Source organism: Galeopterus variegatus, unplaced genomic scaffold, assembly GCF_000696425.1.
Source record: "Galeopterus variegatus unplaced genomic scaffold, G_variegatus-3.0.2 Scaffold6253, whole genome shotgun sequence".
NCBI classification, from domain to species: Eukaryota; Metazoa; Chordata; class Mammalia; order Dermoptera; family Cynocephalidae; genus Galeopterus; species Galeopterus variegatus.
In genome coordinates, this window is record NW_007732364.1 from 38,724 (window position 1) to 56,605 (window position 17,882).

At 32.0% G+C, this 17,882-nt stretch overlaps 1 protein-coding gene across 1 annotated transcript in view; it reads right to left on the bottom strand.

Moving 5' to 3' along the window:
* Nucleotides 1-3,054: 3,054 nt before the first annotated feature.
* Nucleotides 3,055-17,882, bottom strand: part of CAPS2 (calcyphosine 2) — a 78,179-nt gene continuing 63,351 nt past the window's right edge. The window contains exons 10-15 of the mRNA XM_008590653.1: nt 16,290-16,408; nt 15,219-15,295; nt 13,525-13,679; nt 9,299-9,424; nt 7,200-7,296; nt 3,055-3,230 (exon numbers count right to left, since the gene is read on the bottom strand). Of these exons, the coding sequence (XP_008588875.1) occupies nt 3,055-3,230; nt 7,200-7,296; nt 9,299-9,424; nt 13,525-13,679; nt 15,219-15,295; nt 16,290-16,408 (750 nt within the window). The remainder of the gene's footprint in view (nt 3,231-7,199; nt 7,297-9,298; nt 9,425-13,524; nt 13,680-15,218; nt 15,296-16,289; nt 16,409-17,882) is intronic.

Below are 17,882 nucleotides of genomic sequence, written 5' to 3' on the forward strand. Positions count from 1 at the left end.
GAGAAAGGCACACATCTGAAGGTAAGAAATGATAGGACTTGAAACTAAGTGAATGTAAACAGCGTGAGAAAAATCTAGAATATGTCAGAGCCTTGTGCAACTGCATGGATAGTGCTCCTCACAACTCACTGAATAAATAATGATTAAATAAATGCACAGTGGGCCCACTATGAGGCATTTATTCTTTATTATTTGGAGCACATTCAATAAATAAGTTTTCCTTACAAGTTTGTATAATGTTAAAACAAAAATGGAAGGCTAAGACAAGATTCTCATTATTATTATTACTAATACATCCCTGTCAACCCTTTGGATCTCTTTGCTCTTCTGGTTGGCTTGTGTTATACAGGCTCAGTACCTTCTATTTCATTAAACACTTTTGCTATAGATGCTGGTCAACCTAGTAGTGATTACTGTTTATCACAGCATATATTTTATTTTTGCAAGCACTTTAAACTATAGTCTCACAAAAGCATATTCAATAATCTGCAGTAAGCATAGCCTATTATACACAATTCTCTCTTGAAGTAATTGACAACTCAGACTGACTGAAAGTCAGAAGTAGTAAGTAAAATAAGATGTTTTATAGCTGTATGTTTTATAGTAAATAAAATAATGTTTTATACTTTCTCCATCATGCAAATATGTATTATTTCCATTAAAATATTGCAAAAATTTCTATATAATATCTTTTTTCTAATAAAATGTGAATTTTTCCTAAAAATTCTATAAAATTTTATTTATAAAGAATAGAAACATTAAAATAAATATATGCAATTCAATAGATAGTATGGCTAATGGGGAAAGCAATTCTGTACCATAACAAGCAAGAAACATTAAAAAACCCAGAGATCAATAAAATACACTTAATCATAAAATTCATGTCACAACATTACAACATATAATTTCCTATTTTAAAGCTATTTAAAAGGTATTTTAGAATCTCAAATACTATTAAGATAGAATTTCAAAAGTCAATTATTATATGTGGATGTTTGAAAATGTCGCTTCTATTAAATGCTCTTCTATAAAATTAAATACTAAATAACAAATTTTACTCTAACAAAGTCGAAGAATGCAGGCAGTAAGGCAAGTTCAAAAGCAGAATGATTTATTGTGTCATCAATTCTAATTTAATAAAATACAGTAAAAAACATATATTGGTTATGTATTTTCTAACTCTAAATGAAAGCAATAATGTAAAATTATAAAAAATTAACTATAAAAGTTACATTTCATAAGTAGAGATACTTCTTACCAATAACCACATATAAATACTTACATATAAAAGGATGAAAATTTATATTAACAGCATATTGTCACATTAACTTATTAAATCCCAGAAGTATCTCCCCATCTTTTACAATATGACAACCTCTACCTTTTCTGATTGTATTAACAAGAAAATATGAAAGGCCAATATTAAGAATAGGTTTGTAAGAAGAACTAAGTAAAAATTTATCAGTGAAAAATACTTTTTGCATATTGAACACCCATAGTATTAGTCACTTTAACACAAGAAAAATTTGTAGAGTTTAAGATGTCTATAGTTGGATGATTTTTTACATAAAAAAGTGACTTAGAAATAGTGTTATAGACTTATTTCTGCCAAAATGTCTCCTGGCATATTGTTTTAATGTCTATAACAATATTTTTAAATGCCAAGCAATGAAGAATTTAGCCAATGAAAATAGCACTAACAGGTTTGTACATTTTTTCCCTCTGATATATTAGTAGTAACTTTTAGTACATACTCAAATCTTGAAAAGTTGGACTTTGAATTAATTTGGTTCATACATATCACACTTCTAATAATGTTGCCAAGTACAGGTGGATGAAGTGATGTGCCTAAAGTCATATCCCACAAAACGTGTATTTTCATTTTTGAACCACTTATTTTTCTCAACCATTTTTTCTAATTTAAGCTATATTAACTTATAAAATTTAAAATTGTGAACTTGGGAACAATCCATTAAATTCTCTCAGAAGAGAGAGTGGGGCAGGGAAGGAGAGGCAAATTAATGAGACTGAAATAGTTCAACTATTCAGTTGAACTGAATTATCTGTATTTCCCTGGAGAAGTGAGGAATATAGAATTTAGAATGATTACAATACATGTAACCAGTAAGTAACATATATTTTAGAAGAAAAGGTTTCTATTGTTCAGTATATCAAAAAGAAATGTTCAGAATATCATATATTCATTTTAGGAATCAATTTTTTAAAAATGCTATGGGCAAGAATTACTAGATTATCCCTTATATGCAATAATGCACTTTTTGAGATCTTTAATCATCTAAGAGAATATTTTATCTCACAATTGTATTATTTCTAGCTAAATAATAATTCTATACAGATAATAAAGATTGCAGTTAAAAACAGAATAAAAGAACAAATATAACTGGTCACCGGAATAACTACATTGTGTTCCACTGACAAACAATAGTACATATGTTAAAAGACAAGAATTTTCAAGACAAGTCAGATTTTAAATGTTTGTTAAAGAAAACACCTATAAATCACACTGCTTGAAAGATTTCTCTTACATATACTTTAATTTCTTTAACATTTTCATATGTTCAAGAAAAGTTGAACTATTTTAGTCTCATAAGCTTTGGGCTCAATGCCAATTCATCAAATTGAGTATGGTGGCAACAATATTCTTGGAAAGAGGTAGCAAAAAAACAACGTGAAAGGACAGGAAACTTGGTTATTATATAGATGCTCTCATATAGTTTGATGCAGGTGTGACTTTCCTATTGAGGCTAATAAAAAATAATGATCTTCGAAATATATTCATGATAAGTAATAAACCAAGAAGACATATCTTTGCAAACACATAGACAGGTGAGCATGCATACTTGTGCACAAACACATCACTATACTTATCTTTCTGAATATTTCTCTTTCTAGATCCAACTTTTCTGAGCAAAAAAAAAAAAAAGGGTAAAGGGAATCCTAGAAAAATATATTCCATAGTTTGATCATACTTCACATTCAGTTCATCTCTCCTATAAAATGCTTAATGCTAATGACATATGAATATATTAAAAACTAAATCCCCCATGGAATGCATAAGATGTTAATAAAATCTTTGTCATCTACTATCCCTATACTTAGACCTTCATAATAATCTTCAAATTCACCATATGAAACTTCGTCAGACTTGCTGCAGGCATCTTTTAATGTTTCTAGAAAAGAAGATTTGATTTCTTCCTCTGTGGACTGGCCTGTAAAACAGTACTGACTATAAAACAGTTTCTTTAAAGGTTCAGTAAAATGACTGATGATAATAAAGGAATACTTAATCATCTTTGAAATCTTATATCAAACTACCCTCCAATTTATTTAATCATGAACTAGAATTAATTCATCCCATTAATTTGCCATCCCTTCCCTGCCCCTCTCTCTCTTGCACCGATCTATCCCCAGGATCCTAGCATAGAACATGAAACAAAAATGAATTATTTTTTAATAAGAAAAAATAAATTAAAAGATGAAAGGAAGCTATAGAAGATGGACAGATGATAATTTTAAAAGTTTAAACAGAGGCCCATATGCAAAAGCAGAAAAAGTAAAAAGACTTCTGTGACCCTCTAAAACATTTTAAAGTCAGGTTATATTTTAAATAACGGGCTTAAAATGGGAATACCACCGTAATCATTTGTCTAACAGCATGGGCAAGATTAGAGTAAGAGTTGGATCTTTTTCACAAACTAGAGGTTCTCTAATGAACTTCAATATTTTTTTTTTCCTTTTTGTCTTTTTTCGTGTCCGGCAACGGATCGCAACCCTCAGTGTCGCGCTGGGACCGGACCGGACCGGCAACGGGATCGCAACCCTCGGTGTTGCATCCGCACCTTGCTCAGCCAGTGAGCGGGAACCGGTCTGTATGTGGGATCTGAACCCTCGGCGGGAGCGCCTCCGCACTCACCGGGCTGGCCCATGAACTTCAATATTAAAGATTGTGAAGTGCCTTTCAAACTAAAGAAATAAGATCTACTTCTTTTATCAAGAAGTTTGCTGTCTTAAAAACTTACATGAGAAATAGAAAACTTGCTGTCTTAAAAACTTACATGAGAAATAGAAAACAAAGTAATTGTTTTATTAAAAAACAAGGTATTCATAATGATTCAATTATTTGAAGGACAATAATTATGCTATGTAGAGATAGTAATAAATAACAATAAAGAGAATTTGTGATTAAATGTTAGTCAAAGCTAAAAATTAATCAAGATCTAATATAAATGAAAATATAAATTTCGTCAGCACCACGCTCACCCAGTGAGCAAACCGGCCATCCCTACATGGGATCCGAACCCGTGACCTTGGTGTTATCACCACACTCTCCCGAGTGAGCCACAGGCCGGCCCGAAAATATAAATTTTGGCAGGTGAAATTTCTCTCTCTGTTTGCCACTGATACTTTTAAACAGATCAGTTTTAACAGAATTTTTTCCTAAGAAAAACATTTCTTACTTAAATTTATCATTCATAGACAAGAATTTTATACCTGCTTTAAATCTTCCACCCAGAAAATGCCTACCTTCCATCATCTGTAACTAAATTTTCTTTCACTCCCCTTAGAGACCAGAAAATATTTACAGCAACAAACATTAGATTTCTAATATTACTGCACAGAAATACATTTGGGATATACCATTTTTATGAAACCTCAAAACACTTTTTTCTTTTTTTTTTTTTTTTTGTCTTTTTTCCGTGTCCGGCAACGGATCACAACCCTCAGTGTTGCCCCCGTACCGGACCGGGGACCGGCAACGGGATTGCAACCCTCGGTGCTGCTCCCGCGCCTCGCTCAGCCAGTGAGTGGGAACCGGTCTGTATGTGGGATCCGAACCCTCGGGCGGGAGCACCGCCGCGCTTCCCAAGCGGCGCACTGTAGCAGTGCGCCACCGGGCCGGCCCTCAAAACACTTTTTTCTGATAAATTACTGAAGCAAAGTAAAAAAGAGAATATGTTCTATAGTTTAAATTATATGTGGTATAAAAGCCTTAATTTGAAATTAATTATAAATGTAAACAACTTATATCACAGAGATGGCATGTGAATAGATTATAAGTTGTAAGATGGACAACAATAGGGGTTTTTCTACTTTTTAAAAAAACAGTAACAGGTTTTTCCTCTTTCTAAAGTTGTTTTGCTTGCTAGCTTATTGTCCTTAATGTGAATGCAAAGATGAAATGTGGAACTTCTGAAACTAACAACAAGAAGAACAAAACCATCATCAACAATTAAATGACACATAATAAAATTAAAACTATGCAAGCAACCTAATTAAGATTATTAGACAGGAGAAGACCAAGAGAAAAAATACATGGTGTTGAAATCAACTAATTTTGAAGTAAGTAAACTATTTGATTCTTATATTTAGTGCAACTGATTAAAGAGAAAGAAGCAGAGAATGACATATTTAAAGAAAAAATATACTGACAATTAAATAACACTAGAAATTCTCTTAACAGTAACTGTAGTGCATTTAAAGCCTTTGATAAGCAAATTAAGCTATTTTAACGTGAAAAACATAATTAAAGATTTGGAAGCCTGTGATGATTAGCTTTAATCTTTACAACCAATTCTACTGGGTTTTTTCCACTTCACAACTAAAAGTAATAAATAAACTGTATACCAGGGTTAATAATGACAAGGAACCAAAGTAATTACAGTGTTTCTTCTTTTAACATTAAAAAATAAAATTCTAAAATAATAGTATTCTATAGAATTCAATAGTATATAATTAAAATTATAAATTGGAATAAACTATTCATAAAAGTTAATCAATAAATAGTCATAAAAGATGGTCAAATAGTGAATAAATACATGAAAATATGTTTAACCTGCTTCATAACCAAGAAAATGCAAATAAAAATTTTTTTTAACCTCTCATATTGAGAAAAAGTTAAATTGTTGGCAAAGTTGTGAGGAAAGAGAATTCTTCAACTAACAGCAGTATAAGAATTACTGTACAGCCATCTTACAATATAATTTGAAAGTATCAATTAATATTTGAAATGTAGATATCCCAGTAATTCTAGGTGCTGATATCACTCCAGGGAAGTAGTAGAAAACAGGCCTAAGGAGTCACAAAAAAGCATATTTACTGCTTCATGGGTTGTACATATTAATAAGAAATTAAAAGTCTACCAATAGGAAATCTGGCCATTTAGCTCAATTGGTTAGAACGTGGTGCTGATAACACCAAAGTCTAGGGTTTGATCCCTGTACTGGCCAGTAAAACAAAACAAAACAAAACAAAAACAAACAAAAAAACTGGAGCCTAAAAGTCTACCAATAGGAGAATGACTAGGTAAATTGTAGTATATTGATTTATAGAAAGAATAGTATGCAGCAGATTAAAATAAGGTGGCTCAATGAGGATTAACATGAAAAGAGCTCCAAAGCATATTGCCAAGTGTAAAAAGCAAACCACATAACAATATCTATGTTCAGTGCACCTTTCATGTAAAAAAAAAATCATCAAAAGGCATTAGATATTTACAGAACATATACAGCTATGAAAATTCATAGAGTAGGAACTGAAATATATATATTAAATGATAATTTTTTCTTCTAAGGAGGGAAATGTATTGAAAAGGGGGGAGTTGTGGGGGTCAAATGCTTTCTTGTAAGAATGCATTTATAAATCAATTACGTAAAAAAAAAAGTCAGAAGAAATATAGTAAGAAATGAATCCCTAGAATATCTTTGAGAAATTACTGTATCCCCAAATTTTGATTGATATATGTATGCTCATTGTATGTATAGCTCCATCTCTAGAGAAGACATACCTTCATTCCACCTTACAGCCTCAAATATGAATAACTATATAAGCAGATATAGTAAAACTAATTCTGAAAACCTGCATATATAATTATCTGCTCTCTAAATCTACTCTGTTCTTTTTAATTCAATTTTTCCACTCTGTCCTAATCAGGAAATAAGAATTCTATCTCAATTGTAAATATCAAAGAAACAAATAAGTACAGACAATAGACCTAAGGATTTTTAAATGAATTAGGGCAAACGGCTCTGGAGTTTCAGTTTCAAAAAATAAATAATTTATTTCCTCCCTTAACTGCCTCAGTTGATGCTTTAAATTAACATAATTTAAAGATACTACTTCTGTTAACTACTTTTGTTAATGTTTTAGAAACTGCATGCACTTTGACTCATAATAATTACCTGAAATTACTTGAGGATGTTTCTTTGCACAATAGCATTTTCTTATGTCTGTAATTGGCACAATGCCAGTTTTGTTGAAATCCAGTTTCATAAAGGCCTAAATAAAGAGAGAAATGTTATTTTTTCCATGAAATCATTAGACATAAGAACTTAATTTTTTTATTTTGCAGTAGGTTATTTCTGAGCTATAAGCAAGATAGTTTAAAAGTATTAAACTGATATATAAAAGAATCATCATAAATACAGGGAAAAAGATACTAAAGCAAGATATTAGCATTCAGGTATTTAGTTCTACCATTTTCTAGCATTCTGACCTTGGGAAAGTAACATAATTTCTATTGCCTTGTCTTTCCTCCTCTGAAAACTAAAGAGTTGGGTAAAAGACCTCTCAAGTAACTTTCAGCTCTAGGATTCATATGAAACTGATGAATGACTAAAACAGATTGCCAGGAGAACTATTCTAATTCAAAAACTTGCAAATATTCTATCATTAAAATCAATAAGAAAGTAAAATACTTTTAAAATGAGTTTTGTTACTCTATTTCTCAAAATTTAACACTACCTTTTGAAATGCTAGTTGTTATATTGTTTTTCTAATTCAATGAAACTCTGAGTATCATAACATATCACAAAATATTTCACTGGGAAGAGCATTAGGTACATAGAAACACACACGCTACCCAAAGCAACACTTCATGTTTGCAGAAGAGTCAAAACTAGAATCAAGTTTGTTTATTTGCTGTATTGAGTTCATAAAAATTTGGTGCCTGGTGTAAACTGAATTGTGCCCATCCCAAAATTCATACGTTGAACCTTAACCCCTAGTACCTCAGAATGTGAATGTATTTGGAGACAGGGCCTTTAAGAAGATAATTAAGTGAAATGGAATCATTAGGGTCAGCCCTCATCCAAAATGACTGCTGTCCTTATAAGAAGAGAGTTAGACACAAACAACAGAGTCGGGGATAACCATGTGAGGACATAGTCAAAAGGCTCCATCTCCAAGCCAGGGAGAGTGGCCTCAGAAGAAACCAAACCTGCCAACACCTTGTTCTTAGTCTTCCAACCCCCAAAACAGTGAGAAAATAAATTTCTACTGCTTCAGTTATACGGTCTGGTATTTTGTTAGGGCAGCCCTAGCAAACTAATACAGTACAGTACTTTATAACTCTTCTTTTGTTCTCTATTACCAGTATCAAGATTTATAAGAGTCACCTCTAATTTGAATTGATACATAAACCTATTACCAGGACATGTAAAATACAAACAAGAGCAAATTTATAAATATTATGTGGTGAATTTGTTTAACTTAATGTTTTTATTGTGTCTCTTGGCCAGTAAAGAGAGAGATTTTGCTTTTTCTACTTGAGACTTATACCTGATATAATTGTTTATACTACTTTAGTCATAATAGCTGTGTTAACAATATTAGATATTAGATACATAGGTGTATAAACAAAAGAAAAAGCAATTGCATTGCTCAAAATTGTACTCTAAAAATGGCTACCAGAACTCAAGTAATACATAGTTTTCCATAAAAATCAAGGCTTCTGTTTTTAATCCCAATTTAACATAATGGTTTTAATCTTCATTTTAATTTAGCATGCATATTATGAAAACCAGTGAAACATCATCCTAAAATAACATGTATTCAGCATTGAACCAGAAAGCCACAATGCTAAGAATTTTATATGTATTATCTCATTCAATCCTTACACTACCTCTATGAAATAGGAAACTGAGGCTCAGCAATATTTCATAATGAATATAGTCATATAGCTAAAAATTTATGGAGGCAGCAATTTATTGAACTACTAATTTCTGAGCCAAAATTTGGTTTTAATTTTATTTTCCTTTTATAATATTTTTCTAAAACACATACATGTTATTTTGCTTTATTGTGTGAATCTGTATGCATATATATGCTTTATTGTGCAAATTTGTATACATATGTGCTTATTGTTTTGCATTTCACTAAACCCAACATACCTTACAGGTAAAAAGATTTAAAACATTTTAAATGGTAATTCATTAAAGTTTTTATATAATGAACCTAATAATCTATTAAAGTAACAGTTTAAAAGGTTACTTAAAGTTACCTTTCGAACAAATGATTTCCTGTATTCGTTCATTTCACCAATAATGGCACGTTTGAATTCCCCATAATCAACCTTACCATTGCCATTACCATTGCCAATCAGAATTAGCCACGCAGACTCAAAATCCTAGAAGCAATCACACAGAGATCACTGTTACACCTTCGAGTTATATATGGTCACAACAAAGTCAGCATAGTCGCATTTTGTTACATCTTTTGTAGCCCTAGGTAATTCAAAAGTTAACACACAAAGCCAATGAAAGCCACTACAAAAACTATTTAAAGTAACACTCTGGTGAACAGTTTCGTAAAGTTAGAACCATTTGGGAGTGGCATTACCTCACAAATTAATCTTTCATAAATTTTATTTTATTTTTAATTGGCAAATAATAATTATATGTGTTGATAGGATACAGTGTGATGTTTTCATACATGTATTTACTGTGGAATGATCAAATAAGGATAATTACCTCAAATATTTATCATTTCTTTGTGGTGAGAACATTTAAAATTCTCTCTTTTAGCTGCTTTGAAATATGCAATACATTATTATTGACTATAGTCATCGTGCTGTGCAATAGATCACTAGAACTTATTCCTCTAACTGAAACTTTATACCCTTTGGCCAGTCTCTCCTTTTCCTGTATATACACATGGTCTCCCTTTTTACACACACACACACACACACACACACACACACACATATGGTTACCATTTACTTGATTTTGAACATTGAATTATAATTTTAAAAAAAAAGATGACCGGTAAGGGGATCTCAACCCTTGGCTTAGTGTTCTCAGCACCACGCTCTCCCAAGTGAACCACAAACCGGCCCTTGAATTATTTTTTAATTTATTATATCTGTGACAAATTAAAAGTCACTTCAGGTTCTGGAATGCCTACAATAGCATTATGACCACTAATTGTATTTTTGCTAGTCTTCATGCTTTAAAGTATAGGAGATTCGAATGACTCTAATATTATTCCATAAATTACACTGAAAGATGTAATTTTGAATAAACCCCTTATGCCAGTTTGTTCACTTTACCATTTACTCTGGCAAATGCACTATTTAATAAAGAATGCTCTATTCACAGTGTCCCTGACAACAAAAAAAAAATACAGCATGAGTTTTTTCAAACTCAGGTAAATATATTTTCAATACTTTAATCAAGTTCTTAGCTTTAAATGAGAATGTAAATAAAATCTATCAAGGCACACTTGGCAGATAATACGTACTCAAAAAATATTCTCTTCCACTTCCTCCTAATTTTTTCAAATAAATTAATTAGAACAACTAAATTTCATGATGCCCTATCTACCCTCAATTCTCAACAGCCCATGCTTTTTTTTTGTCTATCATAATGCCTGTACATTATACAGACTTTAAATGTCTGTTCAGTTGAATTGAAAATGAGCTTGACGTTTAAAAATCCCAAGTAATATGAACAGGAGAAGACACATGTGCTCACTCAACTCATGAAATACTCGAATTAAAAGATACTTCTTGAAGCTTGAAAGAAGTTGTTTTTAAGAATTAAGTAAATTAATATATTGGCAACAAATTTATACAACTCTTTCTTTCTAAGATATGGTACAGAACGGCAAATAATATAGTTGGAAAAAATAAGGTAAATTCATTGATGGTATCTCTTCAGGGTGCATACCAATTTTAAAAAAAAAATCAGGGCGAATAACTATGCCTTTCACAAACATTTTCTAACTCTACAGTTAGACACAGGTTGGTGATTCTTTTGTTCTTATTTTCAAGACCCTTGTACTTCAAAAAGTTCTTGAAAAAACAGAATTGAGAGATAATACAAATCTTCATGAACTTTATGAAGTACCCTCATATATGCTTATCACTGCATGAGCAATTTTCAATGATATTACAGGCGAAAAAAGGAAATATTACTGAAAATATATGAGAAAAGGGGAAAGCTTACTCATATTTTCATAATATATGTTCTCGCTGTTAGAAGTTCTACGTAGTAAGTATAGTTTTTATTCCTAAATCCAATCATAAAAATTTAGCAAATCAACCAAGGGAAGTATTATGGTGATTCAGAAAAAGTATTAGATGGAGCCAGATTATTTGGGTTCTGGTTCCATAACAGTTATTAATTACTTGTGAGACTGCACACAAAGACACCAAGGTTTTCTAATTTTCTATTGCTATTTTGTTTTTTATCTATGAAAATTAGATGATCCTTATAATGTATCACTAGGTAGGTCACAAAATTGAACATCATAAGAAACCCAAAACACAGGTATGTCACAGCAATGATAGGCAACATTATATTGGCACAGAATTTTACAGTTGATAAGGCCTATTTCCATGTGATTTTCTCATTTGATCTTCCAAGCAACTTCAATTACAATAACTATCTCCAGATTGCTCAGGCAGAGCCCGTCAATCAGAAAACTGAAGCAACCTGTCCAAGATCACAGAGTTCAAGGAGGAAGGTTAGAACTTAAACCTAAAACATGTAAGTTCAATTTCCAGTGTTCCTTCTACAAAATACACTATATCTTGTAACAAGGCCACGTGAAGCATAAGAGAACAATGCAAGACAATCCTCTATCTGAAATCTTTGAGGCAAATGTGTTTCAAATTTATATACTTATAGAATAAAATCCAAACTACTAGTACCAGACTTATTTCTCTCCTTTCTTATCTTTCCCTTCCATCCATGCATCTATCCATTCAAACGGAGGCATTATTTATTCATCTCTTACCATATGCCAGATTATTTTCAAGGTGCTAGAAAAAGAGAAGGAAACCAGAAGCACCCCGGTCCCTACAAACTACTAGTACCAGACTTATTTCTCTCCATTCTTATCTTTCCCTTCCATCCATGCATCTATCCATTCAAACGGAGGCATTATTTATTCAGCTCTTACCACATGCCAGATTATTTTCAAGGTGCTAGAAAAAGAGAAGGAAACCAGAAGCACCCCGGTCCCTAACCTGATGGGACGTACCTTCTACTTGCAGGCAGAGCCAGACAATACTTACAAAATGACATAAAGAAAATAAAATGAGAAAATGGTATAGACAAAAACAAGGATCTGATGGGGGTGCTCCTTTAAGCAGGGGTGTCAGGGTAGTGCCCTTAGTAGAGAAAGATATTGCATTCGTGATGAGAAAATCCAACATACAAAGATCCAGTGAAAGGTTACTCACAGCAGCGGGAACAGTACGTGTGAAGATAAACCACACGCAATACGGGCAACTGGCCACACTCCCTTTCCTCTTCATGCTTCACCTGTGCTTCTCCTTCTTGTGAAATATCCATTGTCTATCCCTGCTGCTCCTCTTCCCTTGTCTGGCTAATTCTTCCTCATACTTCAAAACTCAGCTTGGATGTATCCTCCTTCAGGAATCCTTCTGCGATCTTCCCTCTCCTTCCCCATAACCTGGCTTGAAATTAGGTATCTATCTCATGTGTTCAAAAAACATTCTCTATTTAACACATATATTGTTTTATAATGATTTTCCTTTGGTTATGAATATCTTAAGAGTACAGAGCATGTTTTAGAGCTTAGTACAATGCCTGGTTGTTAGGTTCTTGGTAAATATAGGATGGAGGCATGAATGTTTGTAGCTGATTGAATTATGTTCCCCCAAACTCACTGAAACTTGAATTGTGTCACTCAAGTTTTATATATTAGAAACCTGGCCCCCACTGTGACTGCTAAGAGGATAGGAAATCCTTTTATGGTAATTGAAAGATGGAGCCTTGAAGAAGTGATTAGATTGCAGGATGTGCAAGAGTGAATGGATTAAAAATGGTGGTCAGGGACGTGGTTCTGAGGGCATTAAAAGAGGAGAATCTGTCTTTCCCTCGCGCGCTCTCTCTTGCTCCCTCTCTGCACTGCCATTTCACAGTGTGGTACACTGTGTCACTGTCGCCATCACCAAGACCCTCACCAGATGTATACTCTGGACTTCGGACTTGCCTGCCTCAGAAACTGTAAACAATAAATTTCATTTTCTTACAAATTACTCCGTTCCAGGTAGTTTATTATAAGCAACAGAAACAGACTAATACAACGTTGAAATTTTTAAAATCATCAGGGCTGGTTACCTGCTGGCTTAACACTGACAACAGGGCATAAAGAAGGAGAAAAATTAACTACGAAATTTCCAGTAGAAAAGTGAATAATATATTCCACCTAAGAATAATATATTATTCACTGTAGAGAATTTTGTGCAGTACATACCTTTTCAGGCACTTCTAAGTGAAATATTTCTAGAGCTTGCTTAAAATCTGTCTTATATAAAAGTCCATTTCCTTCTTTGTCCAATTGTTGAAAGTATTTTCCCAATCCAGTCAAAATACGAACACCTCTTTCATGTAGTTGTTCTTTCAGCACATCTGTTTAACAAGAGAGATGGAAACTAGTTGATCCTATGCACAAATGTACCAAATTGCAGTCGTCTCTCTTATAAGAAAATTAAAGTTGATGTAACCAAAATAAGGGATGTGAATATTCAACCAAATCATGTCTATGACTGACAAAAGACCAGAAAATAGAATTTGTTAACAAAGACGATTATATACTCATATAAAATCTCATGTAAATATATCAGAACTATAGCACCACTATGTGGTGAAAGTGTTGTATTTTAAATACAGGAAAATAATGTTTCACTTTATTAGCAAGAAAATAACCTAAATGTTACAAGTAAAATATTAGTTTTTATCGTCTAGACTTCTCATAAAGATAGATAAAGCTAATCACTCTCCCACCTTTAATCTCTTTCCTCTTTTTTTGTTACTAACTGAATTACAAAATATGCCAGACAAGTCACTCAAAAATTGTCAGTTCCCAATTTTTAAAACAGTTTGAAATCTTCAAATTATTACTTGTATGCTAAATAGTATCAAGGCTTTGGAGTGTTGTCCTATGTTTATGTATTTAAATTTAGTCTTTCTTCCAGAAACTCGAAAGAGATTCTATGCTCAGGTCCCTAGCATTCTCCTTGTAGCTCAGTTATTTCACTCAAGGCAGTTTATACCATATTTACTGAAGAAAATATTGTAACTCTGCTAAAGCAGTTATTAGATATAATACATCAGAGAAAAGAACAAATGTCACTAGATTCAATAGTGACAAATATGGTATTGACCATGATAGAATAGAGAAAACTATTTTTAATTAACAATGGCATCAAGAATATATAGGAGTTCTAAACCAATCTCATAAATTCATAAATTATGTAGATTTCTGTGTTTACTTCTGTAATATTTTCACATCTTTCTGGACTATAAAGTCCAACAAAGGAATTGTCTATCTGATCTTAGTATACTGCAGTGGTTATAAGACTGAACGCTAGAAACAAAATTTGTAAAAGTTTTGGTGTCCAAAGCCTATCTATGTCTCATTTATTACCTATGTTGACCCTGGACAGTTAATATGAGAGGTATTTTTATCTGCATTTTAAAGATGAAGAAAGAGGTGCAAGAATTTACACAAAGTCACACGTATATTAATTGGCAGAGTCCAAACATGAATCTGGCTCCCAGTCTAGCATTTTTTTCTTTTATGCTAGGCCCCACAAATCTCTTTAGAATATTACCTAGTGCATAAGACAAGTATCATATTATTAAAAAAAAAATTACTTTTACATTTTATTCAATACATCAGTAAAATCCATACTATCTGGTATTTTCTAAAATTTTTGAATCCATAATTCATATAATACTAGTTATTCAGTTAGGACCATTAAAGTAGGAAAAATCCTAAAAATATTTTAATAAATAAGTAAATATATTAACTTTTTAGAAAATATGACAATAGGAAATATAAATCAAGTGCCATAAAACAGAAATATCTGGAAAATATTGCTTTACTGATCACAAAGAATATGGTTGAAAATTAAAAGTCTGGGAGAGTAGAGTAATAAGACATACCTTGAATGGCCTTGAAGACCAGCCTGTCACTGGCTTCTTGACTGCTTATATCATCCTCATGTTCCACGGAAGCAGTTCTGCAATTGGCATGTACACAGTGGTGAAAATGTATTCTATTTTACAATCTTGAGTATGAAAACTGTAAACTATTCCCTGCTCCAGATTCAAAAAACCCTCAAACAAAGTTGGAAGAGTGCTTAGAGTGTAATGAAGTACCAACTTTGCCTGCTGCTTTGATCCTCAGCAGTCAAGAGCTAAAATCCTTAAAACCTTCTGAGAACTACCTGTAAACATACTGATTTTCATACCTTTTTAAATTTTCTTTTAAATATTTAATTAAAACTTTAAAATTTAGTTTTGCTTTGCAAACTATAAAATGTAAAAAGTTTATTTTAAAAAGACCCCCCCAAAATGCACTTATTTTTAGCAATATAGTAAACGACAAACAAACACAGACTTCCTTATAGCCAGTTTGTGGAATATTACCTCGAATGCACATATATTACACCAATTTTTGTTATTTTGAATTATACTTAGCCCCAAGAAACACTCAGCAAGAGTAGCGTATACGTATGTGTGTGTGTATTTATACACATACATATATATACACACACATTCTCCTGTGATTAATAAACTCAAATTCATTTAAAAGCATTCATTGATTCACAGCATTATTTTTTCACTATGCATATATTATCAATCTATAAACACTATAAGCATATGGGACCCAAGACTTTTCTTTCATGTTAAAAAAAAAATCACACTAATAATGTGGGAAAAAATTGTTATAATTGTTATAATATTGTACTGATAACCCATCTTCTGAAATTTATTGGGGAGCATTTGCTAAAATAAAAGCATCATCAGAAAATCAAATTAATAAGGTATTCTTAACTAACATGAAGTGGGATATTTAAAAATCTTTAATTGATTGAAATTGTTCCCACAAGAATAGACACACATAGATAAACCTTAACTAAAATCTAAATACTTTGTGATACAATCTCAATTTAAGATAATAAAAAATAATTTTCACTTACTTTCAGGGTAACAAATATTCATTTGACTTACTTGAGAGAATCCAAAGCTATTTGATCAATATTTGTGATTCGAAGTATAAGTAATGAGTTTTGTTTTATGCTTTCTGGAAGGCTGGGATGATGAGAACTCAAAAATGTCAAAGTTGCACCCTAAGGAAATGAACCAATGAATTACTTAAAACTAGAAAGTATGTAAGAAGTAAAATACTAGTAATACTAATTTAAAATATTCAATGTGACATGTTATACTTTAATAATGGTAAAAATATATACTTAGAGAATATTTAGAAACTACACCAGCTCCAGCTAATACTATAGAAAAATAAAGGAACTGATCTCCCCATCAATCTCTCAATTATGGCTACATAAGGAAAGTGTGGTATATATACACAATAGAATACTGCTCAGCCATAAAAAAGAATGACATCCTGCCATTCACAGCAACATGAATGAACCTGGAGAAAATTATGTTAAGTGAAATAACCCAGGCATAAAAAGAGATATTCTGCATGTCTTCACTCATAAGTGGGAGCTGAGAGAGAGAGAGAGAGAGAGAAAGAACAATCATAGTAATATGTTGAAATTTCAGAAGGAGAGAAGAGAACTGTGATTACTACAGATGGGGAACAGGGTGGGGGGCGGTCAGTGATAATTTGGTTAATGGACACAAAGAATGATGACATATTGTAATGATGAATATGCTAATTATCCTGATTTGTTCATCACATATTGTACACAAGTATTGATAGTCCACTCTGTACCCCACAAATATGTATTATCAATTATGATTCATAAAGAAAAAAAAAAAGATGGTCAAATATATGTGTGCATAAATGCATAGAACATTCTAAAAAAAAGGATACAGGAGAAACCCTTCATAGTGATCATTTTATGTTTTATGTTTCTTTGTATGTTTAGATAAATAAAAATCTAGTAAAATAAAAATCATAGTAAAATAAATACTATGAGCATGCTCAATAAAACTTTTATATATAAAAAATCAATTAGAACAATCTTCTATTTAATAATCCATATGAGCAAAAGAAGCCAGCGATATTAAGAAACTCAGATTTTTTTACAAGTATCAAAGGAAAATGGGCAAGTTAACTCACTGAAAATTATAACATCCCTAAAAATACAAACAGAGCTATTGGTCCACAGAAAGATGTACTGTGAATTGATGAACAGAGGTAGATTCATCACACTCTTTCATGTGGTCTTTTGTGACAGACATCACATAAATATAAAGCCAATTTTAACCTAATTACAGTATCGAAGCTTCAGGGACAAAATTCCTATCAAAAATTCTTAATTCAATCTTGGAAAATTATTATTTTAGTTTCTGATTGGCTCAAATAAACATGGCTGGTGTTAGGACAAATACAAATTAGAAATAAGATGCTTAATTCTTCCATTTGAATATAAGGGAAAAGATTTCCCTCCCCTCCTTTTTCTTAGAACATTTGCCTTAGAAAATTTGTAATTGTAATACAAGTACTTTCTCCTCTCTTTGAAATGTATATAAGTCCTTTTGAAAATTAGATAGGTCTTATTGTCGAGTTTATGACCTAAATCTTTCTCAAGGACCTGGGAACCATTCATTGAAATGGAAACATCAAGGGAG